Below are 21,783 nucleotides of genomic sequence, written 5' to 3'. Positions count from 1 at the left end.
TACTAAAATTTCTGTCGAATGTACCGTGAGATGGAGGCGCGGGGGGGGAGGTAGAGCAGTGGTCAGAGGCAGCTGCACCAGGACTCTGACCTCGTCAGCTGCAGTGCAGTGGTGCCAGCAGAAAGGAAGGTGTTTGTAGTTGGTGCTGCTATTCCGGGGTCAGCAGTGGCTGCGCATCGCAGTACTTGCATCTCGTCCAGAACTCGGGTAGGAAACACGAGGCCCCTGTGATGTCGATTGTCCTGTCATCTGAGTACTTCGTGTGGTGACCAAAGATCACACAGAGGAGAATGAAGATTTTTGGCATTAGGTTTGTTTTGTAAAGTGATTTGAGAGCAAAAAGTAAATGTTTGGGCTGGGTTTTATGCCCCTTTTTCTCTTTCTTTCTATACTTCACGTGGTAGCTGTGTGTCTTGCCAGTGCTTTTGCAGTTTGGCTAAATCTTGCCATCTTTTCCTTATCTTCTTCTTCTATCTGGAGAAACTAGTGTCTTGAATCATGGCAGTCAGATTTATCTGGTAGGCTTTTAGATCTTTCTCAGTTGTGAGTTATCCAGATTTTAAAGTTGCAGAATCACATATGTTTTTCTTCCCTTAATTCCCATTCTAGCATCAAGACTATGATTTGAAATGCTGCTGAAACTTTTTCTCTGTTCACTTGCTTTGTTTATCTTGCATGCAGGATGATTGTGGAGTTACATCGGAAGGTCTCCAGCCTCATCGAGTTCCTGAAGCAGAAGTGGGCTCTCCATGAAGTGCGCATCGTATCCTTTTCTTCTTGCAGTCTGTTCTGTATGCTGTGTCCTGGGAGCAATTCCCTTCCAATTCTAAGTTCATTTTTGCATCGAAAATGTGATTGTACCTCATAAATTTACCGGCTTGTGCCTAGTAAAGGTAGAGGTCAGTATCTCAGCGTCACTAATGGAGACTTTTGTGGGAAATCCGGAGATATTCCACTTTTATCTCAGCTCTTCTCTACTATGATCCCCTGAAAAGCTAGTTAGCAGTAAGTGAAGCTCCCTGCCTTTATTTAAATTGCTTAAACGGTGAGCTTAGTCTGCTTCATTATAGATGGGTGACCACTGTAGAAGCCTGGATAATAATTGATGATTTTGTTTCCAGTTTCTGCAGAGATTAAGGACAGATCTTTCCACTTGCTTTATGTGGTTTCACCAAATGAAGACTTAAGCTTCTTGTCTAGGTAGCTGCTGCTACCTGTTATGTATCTCTGTGCTGTCTGAGCCGTACAGCATTAGAGGTGTCCCTGCCTCTGAGCCTTGATCAACTTCTGGCATAGAAGGATTTGTGAGTTACAGCCATTCCGTTCTGTTGACTGGTATGCTATATCCTGCTCTTAGTCCTTTAATTCAGGCTTTTGCTGTGAATTTGTGAGCCTGGAAGAAGTAGCAGCACAGCCCTTGAAACTTAGAAGGATGTCAAAGCGTGTATCATGGAGGTTCCTGCACAGAAGGGGGAGTCTGTTTTGCTGAGCCGTCACATTACGGGTTTTTGCTCAGTTTTGTTGGGGTTTATTAGTTGGTGGATATTTTTTTTTTTTTTTTTTTTTTTTTTTTTTTTTTACTATTACAGTGGTGTGTGAAGCAGAGATAAGTGATGTCTGGAACAGAGATTTGGTTTGTGCTTGAAGCAGGTCTTCAGTGTAGTCTTCATCACCACAAAAGGACTTAATTTCTGGTCACAGAGTCTTCATATGTGTGCTGGAGAGAGAACATGTCCTTTGATCAGCTATGGATTTTTGTTGGTCGTTGTTTTCTTTTTTTCAGCTTGCAAAATAGGCTGCCAGGTGCTTAGTTGGAAGGGGCAGATGACTGTTGTATTCTTTGACACATCTGTTTTAGCGTAAAACACTAGAAGAACGGCAGCTTCAAGACTCCAGAGACTCAGAAACAAGAGGCAGCTTCTCAGAGGAGAAAGTGATGCTCCATCTCTTTCCAGGAGAGAATTGCACACTCACTCCGCTCCCTGGGGTAGCCAGAGTGGTCCACTCCAAGGCTTTCTGCACAGTGCATTGGCAGGAGACTGGCAAATGCAAACAGAACACAAAAGACTCTCACTTGCTACCCCCTGCACAAATCCTGGGCATACAGAGTGGTCAGGGGACGGCTAGGGGACAGCTGAAATACACGCGGGGAGCAGAAGGTAAGGGTGTGGGAAGGGCAGAGAGCACTACAGAGTCCAGCAGAACCTCTCAGCCCATGGCTGAAGTTTCTACAAGCACCGACGATGGCACCCCGGAGTCCGGCCTGGTGGAAGGAACAGCCTCAAATCTTGGCATCACTAATTCTCTCCAAACACTGCCTTCTGGACTTCAAGATCCAGGAGGGAACCACGAAAAGCTGAGCTCGGTGGCCTTCTGTGTGGAGGGCAGGGAGGCCCTGGCTAGTGACCAAGCAACTGTGCTGCCATCGTGCAGCACAGCCTGTGCTTGCAGTAAGATCCCTGACGTGGAGGAACTCTCTCTGCTCGATCCATTCCCACGGTACATGAAATCCTGTCAGGACCTGATCGTCCCAGAGAAATGTTCTTGCACAGACAAACTGCATGGGAAAGACTGTACTCCAGCAGCTGGAGATACTTCTCCTGTGGCTTTTCCAAGCAGGAGAAGCACAGAGACATCTGACTCCTGTTCACAGCAACCGAGAAGTGGTGTGGCTTCACCCAGCAGTGGCCCGTCCAGATATGAAACTCAGGCTAGCCACAGCCAGGGCCAGCAGCTTGATGCTTGTACCAAGGATATCACAGATGCAGTAATGGAGGACTCTCAAGAGAAGCTGGGCTCCTCATTTCCACCTCCACCTCAGGGACAATCTAGTACAAAGTCTCTCAAGGATGACCCAAGCCGGCTTTCTCAACAGGTTAGAGAAGAAGGATGGAGTCTACGAACTTCTGAGAGCCTTACGCTGGCTGAAGTCTACCTCATGATGGGCAAACCGAACAAGTTGCAGCTGGAATATGACTGGTTGGCTGTCTTGGAGCCAGAAACCCGTGATGCGAGGGAGCAAACGTCCGAGTCAAGTGCTGTTCCTGCGTGTTCCACCTTTCACAAGCAGAGACTCCTAAACTGCCTTCTAAAACTCATCTCTACTGAAGTCAATCCCAAACCAGTAAGTACCTCTTGTTCATGCTCCAGATGCTAAACTGTTATTTGATCCGGGGAATAATTGCCCAGTTGTGTTTTCATAGTAAATCAATGACCAGCCTTGTCAAGATCTTGGAGATGCCTGTGTTTAAAAAAAAAAAAAAAAGCAAACACCACCACAACCCAGCTTGCTACGGAGTGGACTTTTCCTCAATGTGCCACGTTTCCTTTTACACTGCCTTTAGTTTGGGGTTTGCTGTGAATGGGAAATGGAGCCTAGATGGCAAAGGGAGCCTACATCAGATTAATATTCCGTGTGAAAACTGCAACCCTTAATTTCCAATGTTTGTGTAGTTCAAGTTACACCAAGCGTAAGTCTGAAACAGGTTTATTTCTCTGGGACAGCGTAGCAAATACAGCTGTGCCTGCCACCGTGATTTCTGTAAAAATTCCCAGACTCCAGCGTAGTTGAACAGACCCAGGAAAATATCTCCTTCCTGGGAATGAACAACTGGGAATGAACTTGCTTTACTTCTTGTGCGTTGTAACCCACGTTGAACATCTGCCCCTAAGATACCTGGGCAGCCACTTCCACCTCGTGCAACTGATTGGAACTTAGTAAAATATCTTTTTAGAGACCACACAGACTCTGAATTCAGCAGATCTGGCTGAAAGCCTGTGATGCAGATGCGAGTTAAAGATACTGTTTGCATCATATTCCAGCATTTCACTACTCCCAAACACACGTAGTTCTTCCATCTTTCTTTGTTGGTGCAGGCTTAACTCCCCTCAAAGCTCCTTTTGATCCTGATTTTATAGACATAGAATGTAGGATTTTATAAATTTTAAACCATCTTTGCTCAGATACAGCTCCAGATATAGACTTAAATTAAACTGTGAAGACTTTTGGTCTGACATCTCTCAGATCTCCTCTTTTGGCATCTACTTTTGGTGGCACATGTGACAGCCAGGGATGACATTGTTAAACAATCACAAACTAGAAAGAAGGACATCTCCTTAGACTTGAGAGGACAGGGATAGAAGAGGAGGGGAAGATCTCAGCAGTTATTATTTGCAAGTGTTTCCCTGTCACACTAGCACCGTTAGTGCCTTAGTCACCGTAGTGCCGTGCTGCTGAAGAGGGAAGCAGTGCTTTCAGATACGTTCCTCCTCGTACATTCTAACAAAAAGATGTAGCGTAACCTTTTCTTTTGTTTGTCAAATACCACTTGATACCGGCTGCATTTCAGAAAAAGAGATGCTCTTCTTGTGGCAATGAATGTCGTGGGAGTGATACATATTCCAGAGATGAGGATGATATTCATAGAATGGTAGAATGCTTTGGGTTGGAAAAGACTTTCAAGATCATCGAGTCCAGCCGTTAACCCAGCACTGCCAAGCCCACCACTAACCCACGTCCCTCAGCACCACATCTACAGGTCTCTTAAATGCCTCCACCCATTCCCTGGGCAGCCTGTTCCAATGCTTGACAACATTTTTGTGGGAGAAATTTTTCCTCATATCCAATCTAATCTAAACCCCCCCTGGTGCAACTTGAGGCCGTTTCCTCTCATCCTATTGCTTGTTACTTGGGAGAAGAGACCGACCCCACCTTGCTACAGCCTCCTTTCAGGCAGCTGTAGAGCGATAAGCTCTGCCCTCAGCCTCTTTTTCTCCAATTTCATCCAGTAATGACAGGAAACATAATATTATTGCCACAGGGTACTTCACCAGAGGAAGGACTGGTTGTCTAGATCCCTGCTATTTTCTTAACATAATATGTAAAAATGCCAAAATGGCCAACTGCTGTGGTCCATTCCTTTAAATGAAGATTACCAGCATAAAACAAGCTGTAGTAAATTTGGTTGCAGTCAAGTGTGGGTGGTAATTTTATGCCCGGGGTTGCACCACAGATTCCTTAAAAAGGGAGCATTTCTAGAAAAGGTGTTCAACAACTTAATGAAATAACTGGATAGGCCTGGAAAAACAGTAAAGCACCTTGCCGTGTGCCTCTTGTTGCTGCTCTGTTACAGTATGAAATAGGAGAAGGGATGGGAAAAATAAATTTTTTGGTCTCTACTTGATTAGAATTAAGAGCCAAACATTTTTGTCCAGGTATGCTTCCAAGCAGAGGAGCCCTCTGGATGATTAGAGTTTATGAAAATTAGTTTTTCACTGAATTAAAACCACCACCTTTTCCCTTTCTGTGACCAATCTGTGTCGTTACCTTTTTTTTTATGCTGGGTGGTCTGGCACACTGTACGAAGCTGGTTGAGTGTTAACCCCATTGTGACATGAATTGTTGGTGCTGAACTGGTGACGTTTAACACGCTGAAATGGGCAGGAGGTGAGTTTCGGCTGCCCACCACGCGCACGCAGAGGTGTTGGTTAGAGCACTTACAGGTGCTGTAGTGGGTCAGGTTATTTTTTTGAAGCTCCCTAAGCAGGATGGGTTTAATGATGGAACACTTGGAACACTACACAGCATTGGATGTGGAACACTACACAACGTGAACCTAACATGCTGGCATTTTTAGGTGCCCGAGATGAGCTCTGTTGCCACGTCACCCATAAAGCCTGCTCAAGAGGAGCAGTCGCTGACTCCTCCGGGAAAGGTGATTGCCATCAGCTCCAGGAGCCCGGGCTGTGCGCGAAATCAGGCTGCCCTTCGCAACAACAAGACTTTTTCTCCTGCTGCTGCTGCTGCTGCTTCCAGCTCCTCAGGTGAGTGTTCATAAAAATCAGTTCCAAGAGATCAAACCCTTGGTACCGCGTACCGTGGTGAGTACATCCCAGCAGTGTGGCACTGGGAGAATGATTGTTCTTGCTCTTACAAACTGAGCTGTTTAAGAACATTGGTATGTGCTAATTTGCTTTAGAGCTGTCAGTACTTCTTCGAATCTTGAAAAACAACGTGTCCGTAACACGGTTCAGCATCCAGCACAGCTCTCGCAAGCCGTTCGTACAGAGGTGCTGGCGTTTGTCAGGAGTTGACTGATACAGAGTGCGGGATCGCAGGAGAGCGACAGCTTACAGAGCAGGAAAGTAAATATATGGTGTGAAGTTTGTTGATAAAATAGTTACTGAATATTTCCTGTGCCATTCTGCCATCATAAAATACAGAATTATTATGAATTACCTTTTCTTTTAATAGAAGGTGCAGCTGCTATAACTTTTGTGCCCCAGTGATGCAGATCAAGAATTTCAGTTCTATTTTTCAGTCCGATTACAGTTACCAGCACACGTTTTATGACTTCAGAAAGCCTGTGAAAGTGCCAGGGTTACTGGAAGCAATTGTGATCCCTACGCTGTCCTTTTCACACCTGTGCTGTAAGAAGCAATGGACCACGAGCAGTTTAACTGATGCTGTAAAACGTGCTTGGTGCTCTGCGTGGTTTTAGTTTAAAATGACATTATGACGTTAGAGCAATTTCATCTTTGTCTAAAGCTTCATTGCACTTACTTGCTCCTCAAAACTGTGCTGAGGCACATGGAAAATAAGGAGGTGACTGGTGACAGCCAACATGGCTTCACTAAGGGCAAATCCTGCCTGACTAAGTTGGTGGCCTTCTGTGCCGGGGTTACAGCATTGGTGGATAAGGGAAGAGCAACTGACATTGTCTACCTGGACTTGTCCAAAGCATTTGACACTGTCCCGTGCAACATCCTTCTCTCTAAATTGGAGAGACATGGATTTGACAGATGGACCACTCGGTGGATAAGGAATTGGCTGGATGGTCACATTCAAAGAGTTGTGGTCAACGGCTCGATGTCCAGGTGGAGGCCGGTGATGAGTGGTGTTCCTCAGGGGTCAGTACTGGGGCTGGTGCTGTTTAGTGTCTTTGTCATCTCTCCTGAGGAGAAGGACTTGGGGGTGCTGGGTGAGGAGAAGCTCACCATGAGCTGGCACCGTGCGCTGGCAGCCCAGAAAGCCAACCGTGTCCTGGGCTGCATCCAGAGCAGCGTGGGCAGCAGGGCGAGGGAGGGGATTCTGCCCCTCTGCTCTGCTCTCGGGAGACCCCCCTGCAGTGCTGCGTTCAGCTCTGGGGTCCCCAACATCAGAAGGACATGGAGCTGTTGGAGCGGGTCCAGAGGAGGCCACGGAGATGATCCAAGGGCTGGAGCACCTCTGCTATGGAGACAGGCTGAGAGAGTTGGGGCTGTTCAGCCTGGAGAAGAGAAGGCTCCGGGGAGACCTTCCAGCACCTTCCAGTGCCTAAAGGGGCTACAAGAAAGCTGGAGAGGGGCTTTGGACTAGGGTGTGTAGTGACAGGACATGGGCAATGGCTTTAAACTGAAAGAGGGGAGATTTAGGTTAGATCTAAGGAAGAAATTTTTCACTCAGAGGGTGCTGAGGCACTGGAACAAGTTGCCCAGAGAAGCTGTGGCTGCCCCATCCCTGGCAGTGTTCCAGGCCAGGTTGGATGAGGCTTTGGGCAACCTGGTGTAGTGGAGGGTGTCCCTGCCCATGGCAGGGGGGTTGGAACTGGATGATGTTTGATCCTTCCCGAAGCATTTTAAGTAAGGGTAAGGATCATCCACATGGGTATGGGCAGAAACAGCAGGCAGACAGCCGCACTTTGTATCCGATCCCTTAGGAACAGGCACCTGTATTGTTTACATAGAGCTTCATTGTTTCAAAAGCAGATATTCCCCCTTAGTATTTGGTTCCCACGACTGAGTCACAAGCAGGGCTGTGTGGCGGTTTGGTTTCAGGTACTACACTGAAGCACGTGGTCTTTAGTGCAAAATCAGGAAGTGAAAAATACAGACTGCACATTCCTGCTGCTGTAGGGTACCAGAGGCAGCTGAGGTGGCTTCAGCCGAGCTGCTTGGGCTGAGCAGAGGAGCAGTAGAAGTGTGTTGGGGACAACACTCTGCCGAGTTATTGGCTTCTCAGCAGTTCTGCCTGGGCGAATGCGCTCAGCTTGGGCCGTAGGTCACAGCGTTCCGTCGGATACCCAGCAAGTCTGACATCTTCACCCTGACTGGTGTTGTTTTGGTAGACAAACTGCATCCCTTTTATCGGCCGTGGTAAGGGTGTTCTGGATGTAAAATGGGATGGTTTGTGGTCCGGATGGCAAGCTCTAGCGTACAGGCATTGTCGTGTCCTCGCACACGGTGCTGCTAGTGCCTGCTGTGATTTGGCTGTTGGAAGGCAAACCGCCAGGTTGCTCCTGGTGATGAGCCTTCTGGCTGCATCCCCTCATGGACTTTGGTCCGGAGGCCTTCAGGGTGCTAACTGCTTTTTGGTTTGGGGTTTTTTTTAATCAGATAAATTCATTTGTCCTTCTCAGTGGAAAATAAAGGTTAGAAGATAGCCTGTGTCCACTCTGGAAGTACTGAAAGCTTGGGCAAACTGAAAGCTCCACAAAAGCCACACAGCTGGCTGAAGAGACAGAAAAAGGATAAAAAGTGTCATGCGCAGAGATTTAGAAAAGGAATGTCTGTGATGCAACATCTCAAATATCTTTACCTAATTATAGTTGCCTCCTTTTATTGCTTTTTTAAAAGATAATATTGTGTGTATTGTTTTCAACAGTTCTCTTTAACTCCTGGTGAGGCAGGAGGCACAAATGGAAATGTTGTTGTGCATTTAACTGATTTTTACATACATTGGTAGTTTGAACTAACCATGGAAGAACAGCAGAACCGAGAGCAGCAGGGTGGAGGTGGCAGTTTTGCCTTTTAAATAGGAGGATAATGAAACCTGTAGGTTTGTTTGTTAGGTAAATAAAGTTGGATGGTCTTCAAAACACTTCTTGAATCCTGTTGCATGTATCCATCTCTGCATTAGTGTGACCCAAGCTTGTGCTGTGTTGCCTCCTGCCCAGGGAGACAGCAGGCATGACTCAGGATCGTTGCCCACTTTGCTGCTTCCCCCTCTGGGTGAGCCAAGTGCCTGCTGCCTCCGGGCTGAGACCTCCAGCCCAGCAGGAGAGGCTGGAGCACCATGGCAAGTGTGGGTGCAATCTGAGTGTGAAAATAGCTGTGATTGTAGGGAAACCCAGTGTGACTCTCTTCTTCTGTAGAAGAGGGCCAGGTACACTTGTTGGTTATCTCAGCACGACATCCTAACAATCCTGGTTTCCATCCCAGCTGGGTGCCTGCAGAGCAGGCACAGCACTCTGAAATCCTGCAGTGTTTTGTAAAGTTAAATGTAAACGGAGCAGTTTTACTCAGACCAGATGCCGTTATTTCAGTGTGCCAAATGCATTTCTAAGACAATCCTGCCTTTTGGAAGGTATTTTGGTGGGTTGATCCCTGCTCTTTTGTTTCTCTCTCACCAGAACCACTTTGCTGAGATTGCACTTTGAATCACCATGGGGTGGGAGGGATGGGGGAGGGAGTGTAAATAAGACATAAACATTGTAGAATGAGTCTGTGTTTGTGTTATCTTCCTCTCCAAAGGGAATGGTGGATATGTAGTTTGTTTAGTGGGAAGAGCCCAAAACTCTTAATAAACTGGTTAATGCAGTCTGTGTGGGGCTTAAAACTGGGTGCTTGAAGTCTAGTTTCTTTAGCAGCATAAAATTGCATGTAGCCCCCTCCTTCTGAAGATTTCAAAACAAGAGAATGTTTGCAGTGTCCTTGTGGAGCAGGGAAATACTGTCAGTGTGCAGGTGGGAGAGTTTCATGATCAGAGATCACAAACAGGAGGTGGCAGAGCCAGAACCCATGAGTCCTGGCTCTCTGTAGGATACTTCGGTCACTAAAGAGTTACTTTCTTGTTGTTTTCACTTGACTTCATTTAAATTGCTGTTAAAATCTTCTAGGTTTGAGAAACCTCCCTAGACCTCTCTTGGTGGCTGGTCCTTCAAGTTCTGGAAGCGCCGATGCCGATGGTGGGCTCTTTGCAGTTCCGACGACTCTGCCGCCCAACAGCCGCCACGGGAAGCTGTTCTTGCCGAGCAAAGAAGCGGAGCTGACCTTCCGGCAGCACTTGGACACCATCAGTGTGAGTGAGATGATGGAATGAAAAAAAGTAGCTTCTTGTGCCTGTCAGCTTCTGATAGGTATTACGGGGATTTTTTTTGGTTCAGCAGAAAGTGTGGGCTTCCCTGTGAGGCAGTGCTTCTAGGGATGCTCAAGCATCACATTGTTAGCTGAGATGAGTCAGATTTTAACTAGATAGCTGTGCTCTGAAGTGACATCACCTCTTCAGAGCTGAATCTGAATGCCATCACACAGCCCGAGGAAACTGATTCACTCTCTAAATGTTGCTCCAGCAAAAATATTTGCCAGGTTTAGCAAAACTGATCTCCTTCTCATGCAGCTAATTTTAATACAACCTCATTGCTGTATTTAATTCAAATACTCATTTTATTTTTACGTATACAATCTCAGTAACAACTTCCTACAGGAAAGCTGGAGAGGGGCTTCGGACACGGGTGTGTAGTGACAGGACAAGGGGCAATGGCTTTAAACCGAAAGAGGGAAGATTTCGATTGGATCTGAGGAAGAAATTCTTCCCTCAGAGGGTGGTGAGGCACTGGAACAGGTTGCCCAGAGAAGCTGTGGCTGCCCCATCCCTGGAAGTGTTCAAGGCCAGGTTGGATGAGGCTTTGAGCAACCTGGTGTAGTGGAAGGTGTCCCTGCCCATGGCAGAGGGGTTGGAATTAGATGGCCTTGGAGGTCCCTTCTAGCCCAAACCATTCTGTGATTCATGACATGCTACAGTAGTTAAGTATTGAAATGGCTTTTTTGGGTGAAAGCTTTATCTCCATAAAACAAGAAGAAAAAAAAATATATATTCCTGGTGGAAAATTTTCCTACTCTAGCAGAAAAGTATTCTACTGTCTGAAGCAAACCAGAGTATTTTAATAAATAGTTACAGCTTCACTGATAAACAGAGTTTGGAGGTATAATTTATTTTGTGTCTGCATGCTTAAAATACTTTCTAATGCATTTCCTGTTCTTGTCCAGATGCAGTCGGACTTCTTCTTGCCAAAGCCAAGAAAGCTACGGAACAGGCACTTGCGGAAGCCGTTAGTAGTACAGGTCAGAACACTTTGCAAAGTGTGAAATGCCTGGTTTGCTTCCTGAATAGGCTCTAATGATTTGCACGTAACTGAAGTGAAAAACTGAGCTTCCCTTTTCCAGTGGATACATGAGGGAAGCTGAACATAGAAGGGAAGAAGCGTTTTAGCCTGTGTTGTAACCAGCCATGTTATGCTCTCTGTACGAGGAATGCCAACAACAGTAGTAGTCAGTGCATGAGACAGTTTGGAAAAAATAAAAAAAGCCCCTCACCTTAAAGCAGGTTCTGCTGTTTGGGCCTGCTGGTCCTGATGCACCAGCAGCGTGTTCGTGTCGTATGCCGACCTGCCAGTGCTGTAGCTGTCGGTGCTAGTGCAACAAGATTTCCCTTCACACATTTTTTTCCTGCTTCCTGCTCAGTAATGACTGTTAAACTGGGGTGGGTATGAACATCTGCACTGAAATATTATGTAGCAGTATTTGGAAGAAAAATTATTTCTGGGAAAAAATGGTTTCACGTGCCACTGTGAAACCACAGGCTTGTCCTAGGGACTTGTAGCAGGTGGAGAACATACAAGAAATCTAAAACCAAAATAATGGAAACTTCTTTGGAGAAAACAATTACCACGTGTCAATGTACCCTTTTGTCTTTTCTGCTTTGTATAAAAGACCTAGAAATTACCTACGTGCTGTTTTTTGGTACTGAGATACTCTGGTCTGTGCAATTCCATTTGCTTAATTGTAATGGGAGATTGGTTTGCACATAGAGTAGATCACATCCTTGAGATCACTGCTGTAATTCTGTGGGAGATTTAAAAGTACTGGAAGAATAATTGGAAAGGAATATAGCTCTAATTAGCATTTAGCTGAGAAGTGTCCATGTGGAAATCTTCTGTTGTCATAGTTTACAGAGAGAACACACGACTCCTACCTGTCGGTTATTCTGCAGAATGACACAGACCTTATTGCTGTGTCTGTTGCATGATAGTCATGCTGTGTAAATACTCTGCTTATTGCAGAGGGTACCATGAACTTCTGTGCCTTACCAGGTGAGCTTCACCCTCTTTTCTGTGTTTAAATATGTTTTCTCTCACATAGAGAACACTGCTCCCCAGGCCATCTGGAAATCCGTCCCAGCATGTCTGCTCCTTTTCGATCTTATCCAACTCATCCATTACAGGTGAGTCGGCGTGTCTTCTGTTGCTTTTACTCTGCATGAGATGAAAATGCCATAAAGGAATAGTTTGTAAAAAGAGGAAAATACCCTTTCAAAACCAGAGTCATTTACCAGTCGCTTGAGCCTCTTCCTGCAGGATGATGGGATTGTTCTCCTGGATTATTGTTAAGCAAGTCATGATCATGACAGAAGTTTTTTCTTCCATTTCCCAGTATCGAAAGCAGGGAACAATAAGTAGTTCTCTGCGAGGAGAAAAAATTTTGGAATAAATGACTTAGATAAGAGGTTTTTTTCTGTAGGGTGTAATCATTTGTCTAGGTTTTATAATGGACTTTTCCTGGTACCCAGGATACTGGTTAAATTTCATACAGAGTAATCGGTGTAGTGCCCGTTTGTCCTTTCCTGCAGATACGCTCTTGAGTCCAATGGTAGTACAGGTGATCCACCATCTGGGCTTAAATCCCCAAATCAACACGAGATCTGAAAGGTTATCTTCACTGAAAATACTGGGAGCAGCTTCAGTAACACAGCAACACTTGCTGCTGGTTTTATGAGAATGTTTCAAGTCTGTTTCATCGTCTCGGCTCCTTGCATTCCAGGAGCTCACTACTGCTTGGGATTTGTTTGCTTCCATTGAACTGGCTTGTGCTCTGCTTTAAAGATGTCAGGTTTCATTGGCTTGAGAGGTGTTTAATCCTTCACTCTAGGGAGAGGTTCGTTTCGGCCAATCCAGTCCTCACTGACCAAGGCTGCTGTTTCTCGTCCGATCGTGCCCAAAGTTCTTCCAACACAGGCTCCCAACCATCTGTCTAGTAAGTCATTTCTTAATCAGAATGAGAGTCACGGTCTGCTGTGATCTGTATGACCTTACCTGTTGGTTTCTGTTTCCTAGGTGAAATCATTAGTGCCTTTGGAAGCTAAAGAAAACAACTGTGTTAGTGACACCTCACTTTGGGTGACTGCAGAGGGGGAGCAGTCAGTGGTGGGACAGTCGGAACGAGGTTCCCTTGCTCCGTCTGACCTGCAGGCAAAGCCAGGGTTAGAATTTGTAACTAAAGTTGAGCACTTCTGTGATGTTTTGTTCTAAGACCATTTTGAAAAGGGGTCGTGACATGTTTGGAATAAACTTCTGAACAGCGTGTTTATTAACGTGGGATTATGGGTTCTACAAGAAAAAAGCGTGCCAGTGTACCCCAGGCAGACACTGTCTTGAAACAAAAGAATGGGTCCCATGGTTAGAATGATTAGTGAGGTAAAAACAATGACTGCCTCTGTGTGTTACTTTACTCCGTGATGGGAAGACATTCAGATGTTTTAAGTGGATTTTAAAACATCTGGGTGAGGTCGACCCTGCAACAATATCAGTTTTTTATATTAGGTCTAAATGGCTGCTAGAGACAAGACGATAAAAGAAGGCAGTGCTGGTTTTAGAGCTCCTCTAGTAAACTGTAGGAAATCTCTAGAAATTCCATAACCAAACACTTAAGCATTTGAAGGACAAAAAAAAAAAAAAAAAAAATAGAAGGAAAGGGCAGGGAGTGGAGAACTGGGATGTTTCTCTAAACTCTTTTGATACACCTGTTGGAACAGGGTTGAAAAGTTAAACATTTTTAGCTGAAAGAAATGCTGTACTTTGTGAAGAGGACCAACGGATATAGTTGATCAGATAATTACCATTTGCGCTTTTTGTGTGTGTTGAGTTTTGACTCTTGGCAATTCCTAAAAAAAAAATCATCTTTCAGATGAGTCGCAACAGAGTAATGGCCTGAAGAAAAGGCTCGTAATGTGTTTTTTGCTTTTTTTCTTTCACAAAAGGTGCTATCGACTTGGCAGCTAAAAGTGCTGGTATTATCCCTGGTAGCCCCGTGCCTGTCCTGGATGCGGATGGTTTGTCAGGTGTATCTCCATTGTCACCCGACGGAGTGGCCGCGGTGGTGACGGGGCAGGAGTCAGCAGTAGTGCATCAGAACGGAGGCTCCATCACCGCCGTGGAGGTCAGAGTCTCTCCAGCACGCTTTTTGAAGTAGCTCAGTGTCTTGCTCTGTCGTGCAAAAAAGCTGTGTTGTTAATGACTCTTGGATGAGCTTTCTCCTGGAGCTTGTTTTTAGACACTTTTGTTGTGGTCAAATCAGTCATCAAATCATCAGTCATCAAATCATCAGCACCCTGGATGGATTTCCATCCTGTAGAACAGCTTTCGGCCATGAGGCTGTGGAAGTTGGCGATCGGGAAATCTGGGCTTCACCAGAAACAGTAGCATTTTGATAGACAGTAATTCAGGAGGGAATCTGGGGCAAAACATGGACTTTTAGGGATGTATTTGGAATGGAAATTGTGATTTCTCCTTGTGTCTTTCATTGAGACCCAGATACGTGGTAGTCCATGTCATTTTCTCAGGGAGTTGATGATGGACCGTTTTGAAAGGCATGATATAGAATCACAGAATGGTTTGGGTTGGAAGGGACCTCAAAGATCATCCAGTTCCAACCCCCTGCCATGGGCAGGGACACCCTCCACTACACCAGGTTGCCCAAAGCCTCATCCAACCTGGCCTTGAACACTGCCAGGGATGGGGCAGCCACAGCTTCTCTGGGCAACCTGGTCCAGTGCCTCACCACCATCAGAGTTGAAAAATTTCTTTCTTATATCCAATCTAAATCTCCCCTTTCAGTTCAAAGCCATTGCCCCGTGTCCTGTCACTACACACCCTTGTCCAAAGCCCCTCTCCAGCTTTCTTGTAGGCCCTTTAGGTACTGGAAGGTGCTGGAAGGTCTCCCCAGAGCCTTCTCTTCTCCAGGCTGAACAGCCCCAACTCTCTCAGCCTGTCTCCATAGCAGAGGTGCTTCAGCCCAAAGCATCATCTCTGTGGCCTCCTCTGGACCTGCTCCAGCAGCTCCATGTCCTTCTGGTGTTGTAGAAAGCGCGTGCATGAATGGTGATAGGCACTTATCTCTTCCTCCCAGCTATATTTGCAGCATCTCTTGCAAACGTGTGTAACTCAGATGATTTCTGTTGTGCTTCTAGGGCTCGGGCCCCGGCTGTCGCGTTCCCTTCATCAGTCTGCCAGCACGGCATGGGCAGGAGGCGGTTCCTGATGGTTTCCAGGTAGAGTATGTGTTGAAGGAACAGTTGTGTGAGATGGGTAATGTTTGGAAGACACCACTGGTAGTACTAGTTGCAACTCCTTGTTCCCAGGTGATTGTACACCACTGGTACTGGTTTGTGGGTATGGAAATCTCTAGCATCTGAAGAAATTTAAAGAAAGAAATTTAGGAAAGCTGCTTAAATTTGTGTAAGAGCTGTTCTCTAAAAAAGCAAAGTGAAGCTGACTGGCCTCTGAAGGACAAACAGGTTTTATGTGTTTCTCGATGCAGTGGAGGAGTTTGTAAGTGCTCTGCTGTGTCATACCTGTGTGTTTGAGACATCCCAAAGAAAGAATTTGGCAATCGGCGGTCCCACTGCTTGTGTGCTGCTGAAGGAGGAATGTTAAGACTAAAAGCATGATTGTAACGCCAGCATCCTCTTCAGAGAATGGCATTTCCTCGTGCTGCATCCACTAAGACAGATACTTCAAAAGCAACTGTGGCAGCACCTCAGCAGTGAGGCTGTTGTCATCCTGTCCAGTTGTTGTCCTTCTCCAGTGAGATCCAGGACCTTGTGTTAGATCCTGAAGCCACAGAATACAGGCTTTTCTCTTTTTCAGTGGAAGCACTTTCCACCCGTTCTGTGCAAACACATGTGGAAAAGGTCAAAATAATTTGATGCGAGAGCATGAAGGAGAGGAAGATTATTTTAATTGTTTGGGTTTTTTTTTTTTCATAGCCCAGATGTTAGGACACGAACCTACTAGGCATTTATTCGTGGTAATGGGGCCTCAGGTTCTGGTCCTTGCTCTCAGGACAGCTTTGTCTGTACCACAAACCGCTCACTAATAATGAGAGTCCTTAAAAAATACCTGGCTGTAAAGAGGAGTGAGGTAGCAATTTAAAATATTTACCCACTCTTCAAGCAGTTACAGGGCTTTTGCCTGTACAAAGGCAAATTAGTACTTAATTCTGAAGAACTGTCTCGTAGGTTCATCAAAATCATGTTGATTTTTTGCTTGTTTCTGTTATGTAGGCTGTGTTAAATATTCCTTGGAAGGTTACAGGCATTTTTTTCATGTCTGATTTGGCAGGATATGGGCTGAAGGATATTTGTTTATGCTTACAGATCTTTTTTTGTGAAAATAATACAAATTTATTATATAAATAATAATATATTCCTAAAATTTTAGGAATTTTATCTGCTGGATTATTAGTTGACTTTTTTTTTTTTGCTTCTCTTAAAGTCTGATTTTACTCTGATGCTTAGGAGCCAAGCTGTTGTTTTTCAGACAGATTTCCAAGTCCTTCACAAATTAATGAACAATCAACTCTGTTTCTTGTAACAGGGCACATCGGTCCTTTCTCTGTCCGAACTGTCCAAGACTCCCCTCCAAAATGGTCTCTCCACCCCTCCACTTCCCTCGTCAGAAGCTTCTAGTACTCGGCTCTCTCCTCCCAATGTTTCTGCTCTCCTGGATATCTCTCTGCCCGGGCCACCTGAAGATGTGCTTTCCCAAGGAGAACCTGCCACTCAAATCAGTGATTCCATCATTGAAATAGCTATCAGCTCTGGTCAATACAGTAAGTCTGAGCTTAGCTAAAGCCTTCCTATTAACTTAAAAAATATATCTTTTTTAAAATATATGTAGTTTCTGCTACATGTCAGCAGAAACTTTTCCAGGAAGCAGTTCTTGGTGTGTTTGGGTTTTTTTGTTTTAGTATCTATTGGAAATAAAATTTATTTAGCCTTTATTTTCTAGCAGATGTAGGTGGGGTTTTGTTGTTGTTTTATTTTCCTCTCTAAACATAAATTGGCGCAGTGCCTGTGACTTGACAGTGTTGAGTGAACCATGACTCCTGACATTGGCTTACAGGTGAAGGTGTTGCTCTCTCTCCTGCAAAGCTGAACGGCAGTGACAGCTCCAAAAGTCTTCCGTCCCCTTCCAGTAGTCCTCAGCAGAATTGGATTGCCTCTCCTAGCCACGACCCCCAGTGGTACCCCAATGACTCCACAGACTCGTCTCTCAGCAGCTTGTTTTGTAAGTGTCCATGTGCAGAGAACTGCAACAAAAAAGCTCTTTCCTGTTTAAAAAAACAAAACAAAACAAAAAAAACGCCCAACAAAACCAAACCTATTTATTGGAAGTGAATCCTTTGGAAAATCATAAACCCAGTAGGACATTTGTAGAATTTTTCCATTACTTCTTGCTTTCATTTGAACAGTGTCGCCTTGAATACATTTTCTTTCCCTTTCCAAGTCTGTTCCTGAAAAGATCCTGTTGGCAGACTGGGGCCCGTACCTTGGGACAAATAATTTCTTGTTTAGAGCCTGACTCATCAGTTGGGTTGAGACATTTTGGCTGTTCTGCCAAAATGAAAAGATGCCTTTGGCTCTGCTGGGGAAAAATAGCCTTCCTCGTGTGCTTGGTGGGTGCAGTCACAAAAACCTGAGTTTGGGGTTTGTTTGGGTTTTTTTTCATTAATATTTAATGAGGCCAGTGTAATGAGTCTCTGCACCCTTAGCAGCGCGCTGATGGTGCTCATGCTTTAACTCATAATTTTTAAGAGATAGAACAGGTATCTGTTTTTCTTCTCCATTTTCTATTTCCTTGTCCTTCCCTCTATCCTCCCAGTTGCAAACGTTCAGTGCAGTGACTTACTGGTGTGCCTGTTCTTTGTAGCAAGTTTCATCTCCCCCGAGAAGGGACGAAAAATGTTGCCAACTCCTGTTGGGACTGCCAGTGGCACCTCCTTACTGGGACCCAGCCTTCTGGATGGAAACTCGCGGGACTCTTTCGTGTCACGGTCTCTGGCAGATGTAGCAGAGGTACGTCACCAAATTGCATTCAGCTGTCTGCTTCCTTGTAGTGCAACGTTGCTGTACGGTGTCCATCATACCTTCCTGAGGTATTGAAGGCAAAGATCTTTGACATCTGCTCCTCAGCTTAGTAAAACAAGGTTACAGTCCTAACAGGAAGATGTGAAATGACTTGGGGGTGTACTGCACCAGAGCTGAGCCATGTAAGGTGACCAAGAGTGTCACCAGCTGTTCCACAGCAGCATAGCCAGTAGATGGAACAGTGGTGATTATCTCACTCTGCTCAACAGCTGTGAAACCATGTCTAGAACATTGCAACCAGTTTTGAGCACCTGCTACAGGAAAGACATAGATAAACTGGAGCAAGTTCAGCAGAGGGCTGCCACGATGATTAGGGGGGCTGAAGCAGCTGTCTGTGAGGAAAGGCTGATGGTACTGGGCTTGTTCATCCTGGAGAAGGCTTCAGGGTGAGAGGGACCTAACTGCCTGCCAGTACTTGCAGGGATGTCATCAAGAAAACACAGCCAAGCCCTTCACAGAGCGGTGATGCATGGTGGGAGGAGCAGCCAAATGCTGAACTGGGAAAGGTTCTTCCTACATATAAAGAAAAACTCCTTCACCCCGAGGACAGGCAGGCAGAGGTCACCCAGAGATGTTGTGCAGTATCTGTCTTCAGAGCTGTTCAGGACTAACATTGATAAAGCCCTGGATAAGCTGGGCTGTCCTCTGAGGTGACCCTGCTTTGAGCAAGAGGTTGAACCAGAGACCTCTTAAGGTCCCTTCCAGTCTCTGTTATCCTACAGTTTCTGGTCATTGGCTCAGGGTAACATCATGTACACTGTGACTTGGGGGGCTTGCCCTGACGGAAGGAAAACGTCATTCCTCTGCTGCCCTCTGGATTTGGGTAAGGAGGTTCTGCACAGACCTTGTAAGCAGGAGCTGCAGCAAGCTCGTGCTGTTTGAACGTGCCCTTGGCTGCTTCAGACTCCACACACAGCTGGCTCCACTTCCTGGCATAAATAGGAACATTCTGCTGACTTGGTGGTGAGAGTCTGTCTGTGTGCATTAATTAAAGCAATATATGATAATTTATTCGTGAGAATTTGACGTGACGTTGCAGCTCTTGATCTTACAAAGTTCCTTCAGAAGAAATTGGGGTAAGCCACGGTTTTAGGCACACCAGAGCAGCTGCTGTGGCACCTGCGGGTTTGTGTCGGAGTCTTCAGAGGAAGCAAGAATCACTGAAAAATGGCTTTAATGATGGGAGAGTTCGAAAGGCCTTTTATTAAGTGTCCTGCAGAATTCAGGTTTATTTACAAATGCAGGTGCTGTGTTGGAGGTAAGATCTGTAAGTGCATCTTCTAGTGCACCTTAGTGCTGAATTAAGGATAGGCAGGTAGGGCCCATCGAGACTATAGTGGGTGGGTTTTGGGTTTTGATTTGGTGTTTTTTAGAGGCTTGGATTTAGCCACGGCTAAGAGCTATTCTCTAACCCAGATCAAGTGAGATAAAGCCTCTCTTTCCTATGAGGAGAGGCTGGGAATGAAGATGAGGGAGGCAAACTCAGGACAAAGGGCAGCCGGCACAAATTGGAACACATGAAATTCCACCTGAACACAGGAAAGCTTTTTTAACGCGAGGGTGGACAAACACAGAAAGAGGTTGCCCAGAGAGGTGGCGGAATCTCCATTCATGGAGATAATCCAACACCTGACCGGACAAGGTGCAGGGCAGCCTGTTCTAGCTGACCCTACTTGAGCAGGATGATTGGACAAAATGAGCCCAAGATGTCTCTTCCCCCCTAAACAACTCTGTGATGCTGTGAAATTTCCACTGACATGTAGCTCTCCTTTTTCTCTCGTGTCTCTTCTAGGTGGTGGATTCTCAGCTGGCTTGCATGATGAATGAGAACAGCATAGATTACATATCTCGTTTCAATGACCTTGCCCAGGAACTGTCAATACCTGAGCCAACCCGCAGGGAAATTCTGTTTGATGGAGGAGGTGGTGGTCCCCCAATTGGGGATCTCTCCCAGTGAGTGTAGGAGACCAGCAGGCTGGTGTAGACTGTTGAGCTGAAGTTGGAGCTTGCAGCGCTGGATCATGGCAAGGGCAGGTTGTAGAGAAACAGCTGAGGCTCAGTTGTCCCTGTCTCCTGTGCTTCTTTCTAAAAGAGAAGCCTTGTCTTCAAAGGTCTGAAGAAGTACTTGCAAGTCCTGGAATGTGCAATATACTGGGAACAACGAAACATGAATAGTGTTACAGAAAATGATGTGTCTTCTGCATTACTGATAGAAGATGGAGGTTTATGGGACAGTCCTGGAATTGTACTTTGGAATGGCCTGCGCAGGAAGCTCAGGCAGGGAAGGGTATTGCCAGAAGCTCCTGTATGTGAATTAGTTTTTGCATAGTAATCGAAATGCCGTGATTTGGGATCGACATTGAAGCTGTGGAAGATGAAGGGTGGGGGTGAGTATGGGAACCGTTTTGCATCTTGACACGTCCTACTTGGCACTCTTTGGATCAGTCAGTCAAACTGAAGTTTCTTGCACTCTCTCCAAAGGCGCTGCAACTCGGTGACACTTTGTTTTTACAGACCATTCTGTTTCTCTGGCTGTTTTGTTGTTTGACCATTCCAGCAGGGGCACCTACCTGCTTGCTTGTTTCGGAGAGGAGCTCTCGTTCACTCTGCTCCCAGACTGCATGGATCCGTGGGGAGTTTCCTCTGCTTTTAAACCCCATCACATGTCACAATCATCATTATCCTGACTGCACTCATGTTCTCCACCTTTGAGATTCTTCATCACACTGCACAGTTCATCCCACGAGTAGGAGTTTGCTTTCTTGCTTTCCCTGAAGAGCGGTTGCTTTTTAAGTCAGGAAACACTGCAGAAGAGCTTCTTGGAATCACTAGGAAAGCTTTGTCATAATTAGTCTTGGCTTTGCTGGAAACTTGTATATATTGCCATCTTTCTGCACAAAAACTGAGGATCTACCTGGGAGAGGAAATAGGAAAGAATATTGTAGTGTATAGAAACAAATCATATGTTCACGCTAACGTTGTTGAGATCTGCTTTGTGTCATGAAGGAGAGGTGTCAAGTCCTAGCTTAACCCCTTAGTCTTTCCTTATTTCCTCCTTGTTCTGTGAATTCCAGGTGCTCTGTAGGACCTCAGGGCATCATTTTTCATTACAGTCACTCCCAGGCACTAGAGGATCTGGTACTCCCTCTCCTAAATCCCTATGCGTTTAATGGTAGCGTTTTAATGTTTGAAAGACCCAGATCCTTGTACCAGCAGGTTCAAACGAATATAAAGTTACTTTTCCTGCAGCTGGTTGTCCCTCAGTTCTGCCTTTATAACTCAGGAGACTTTGCCTATTTCCTTTCCTACTGGTCACGAGAGAGAATGCCCCTTTTTTAAGCTCTTCTCTGCTTCTCCAGTAAGAGGATGTCCCGTGGCTATTCAAAGTAGCTCTGAACTCATCCAAGGGGCTACTCCTCTAGAAACCTCAACTTTATATCATTAATAAATAATCAAAACCCTCCATCTCATGGGCTGTTACCAGGGGCTCATTTTCCCAACTTGCACTATACTTGGTGGATGTAGTTCTACCTGCCTTCAGC

At 45.5% G+C, this 21,783-nt stretch overlaps 1 protein-coding gene across 3 annotated transcripts in view; it reads left to right on the top strand.

Moving 5' to 3' along the window:
- The window catches only part of CRAMP1 (cramped chromatin regulator 1), a 50,459-nt gene extending 28,895 nt beyond the window's left edge, over nucleotides 1-21,564 (top strand). For all 3 annotated transcript variants that reach the window (XM_086622135.1, XM_086622134.1, XM_086622136.1), the window contains 13 exons: nucleotides 682-763; nucleotides 1,859-3,124; nucleotides 5,637-5,823; nucleotides 9,876-10,057; nucleotides 11,026-11,100; nucleotides 12,178-12,259; nucleotides 12,964-13,068; nucleotides 14,072-14,250; nucleotides 15,281-15,361; nucleotides 16,689-16,923; nucleotides 17,217-17,381; nucleotides 18,024-18,169; nucleotides 20,034-21,564. In XM_086622135.1, the coding sequence (XP_086478261.1) occupies nucleotides 682-763; nucleotides 1,859-3,124; nucleotides 5,637-5,823; nucleotides 9,876-10,057; nucleotides 11,026-11,100; nucleotides 12,178-12,259; nucleotides 12,964-13,068; nucleotides 14,072-14,250; nucleotides 15,281-15,361; nucleotides 16,689-16,923; nucleotides 17,217-17,381; nucleotides 18,024-18,169; nucleotides 20,034-20,198 (2,950 nt within the window). In that variant the 3' untranslated portion in view covers nucleotides 20,199-21,564. The remainder of the gene's footprint in view (nucleotides 1-681; nucleotides 764-1,858; nucleotides 3,125-5,636; nucleotides 5,824-9,875; nucleotides 10,058-11,025; nucleotides 11,101-12,177; nucleotides 12,260-12,963; nucleotides 13,069-14,071; nucleotides 14,251-15,280; nucleotides 15,362-16,688; nucleotides 16,924-17,216; nucleotides 17,382-18,023; nucleotides 18,170-20,033) is intronic.
- Nucleotides 21,565-21,783: the final 219 nt, after the last annotated feature.

This window comes from Tauraco erythrolophus, chromosome 17 (genome assembly GCF_009769465.1).
Source record: "Tauraco erythrolophus isolate bTauEry1 chromosome 17, bTauEry1.pri, whole genome shotgun sequence".
In the NCBI taxonomy this organism is placed as follows: domain Eukaryota; kingdom Metazoa; phylum Chordata; class Aves; order Musophagiformes; family Musophagidae; genus Tauraco; species Tauraco erythrolophus.
Note: the sequence above shows the minus strand (reverse complement) of the source record. Positions and strands in the feature narration are given on the sequence as shown.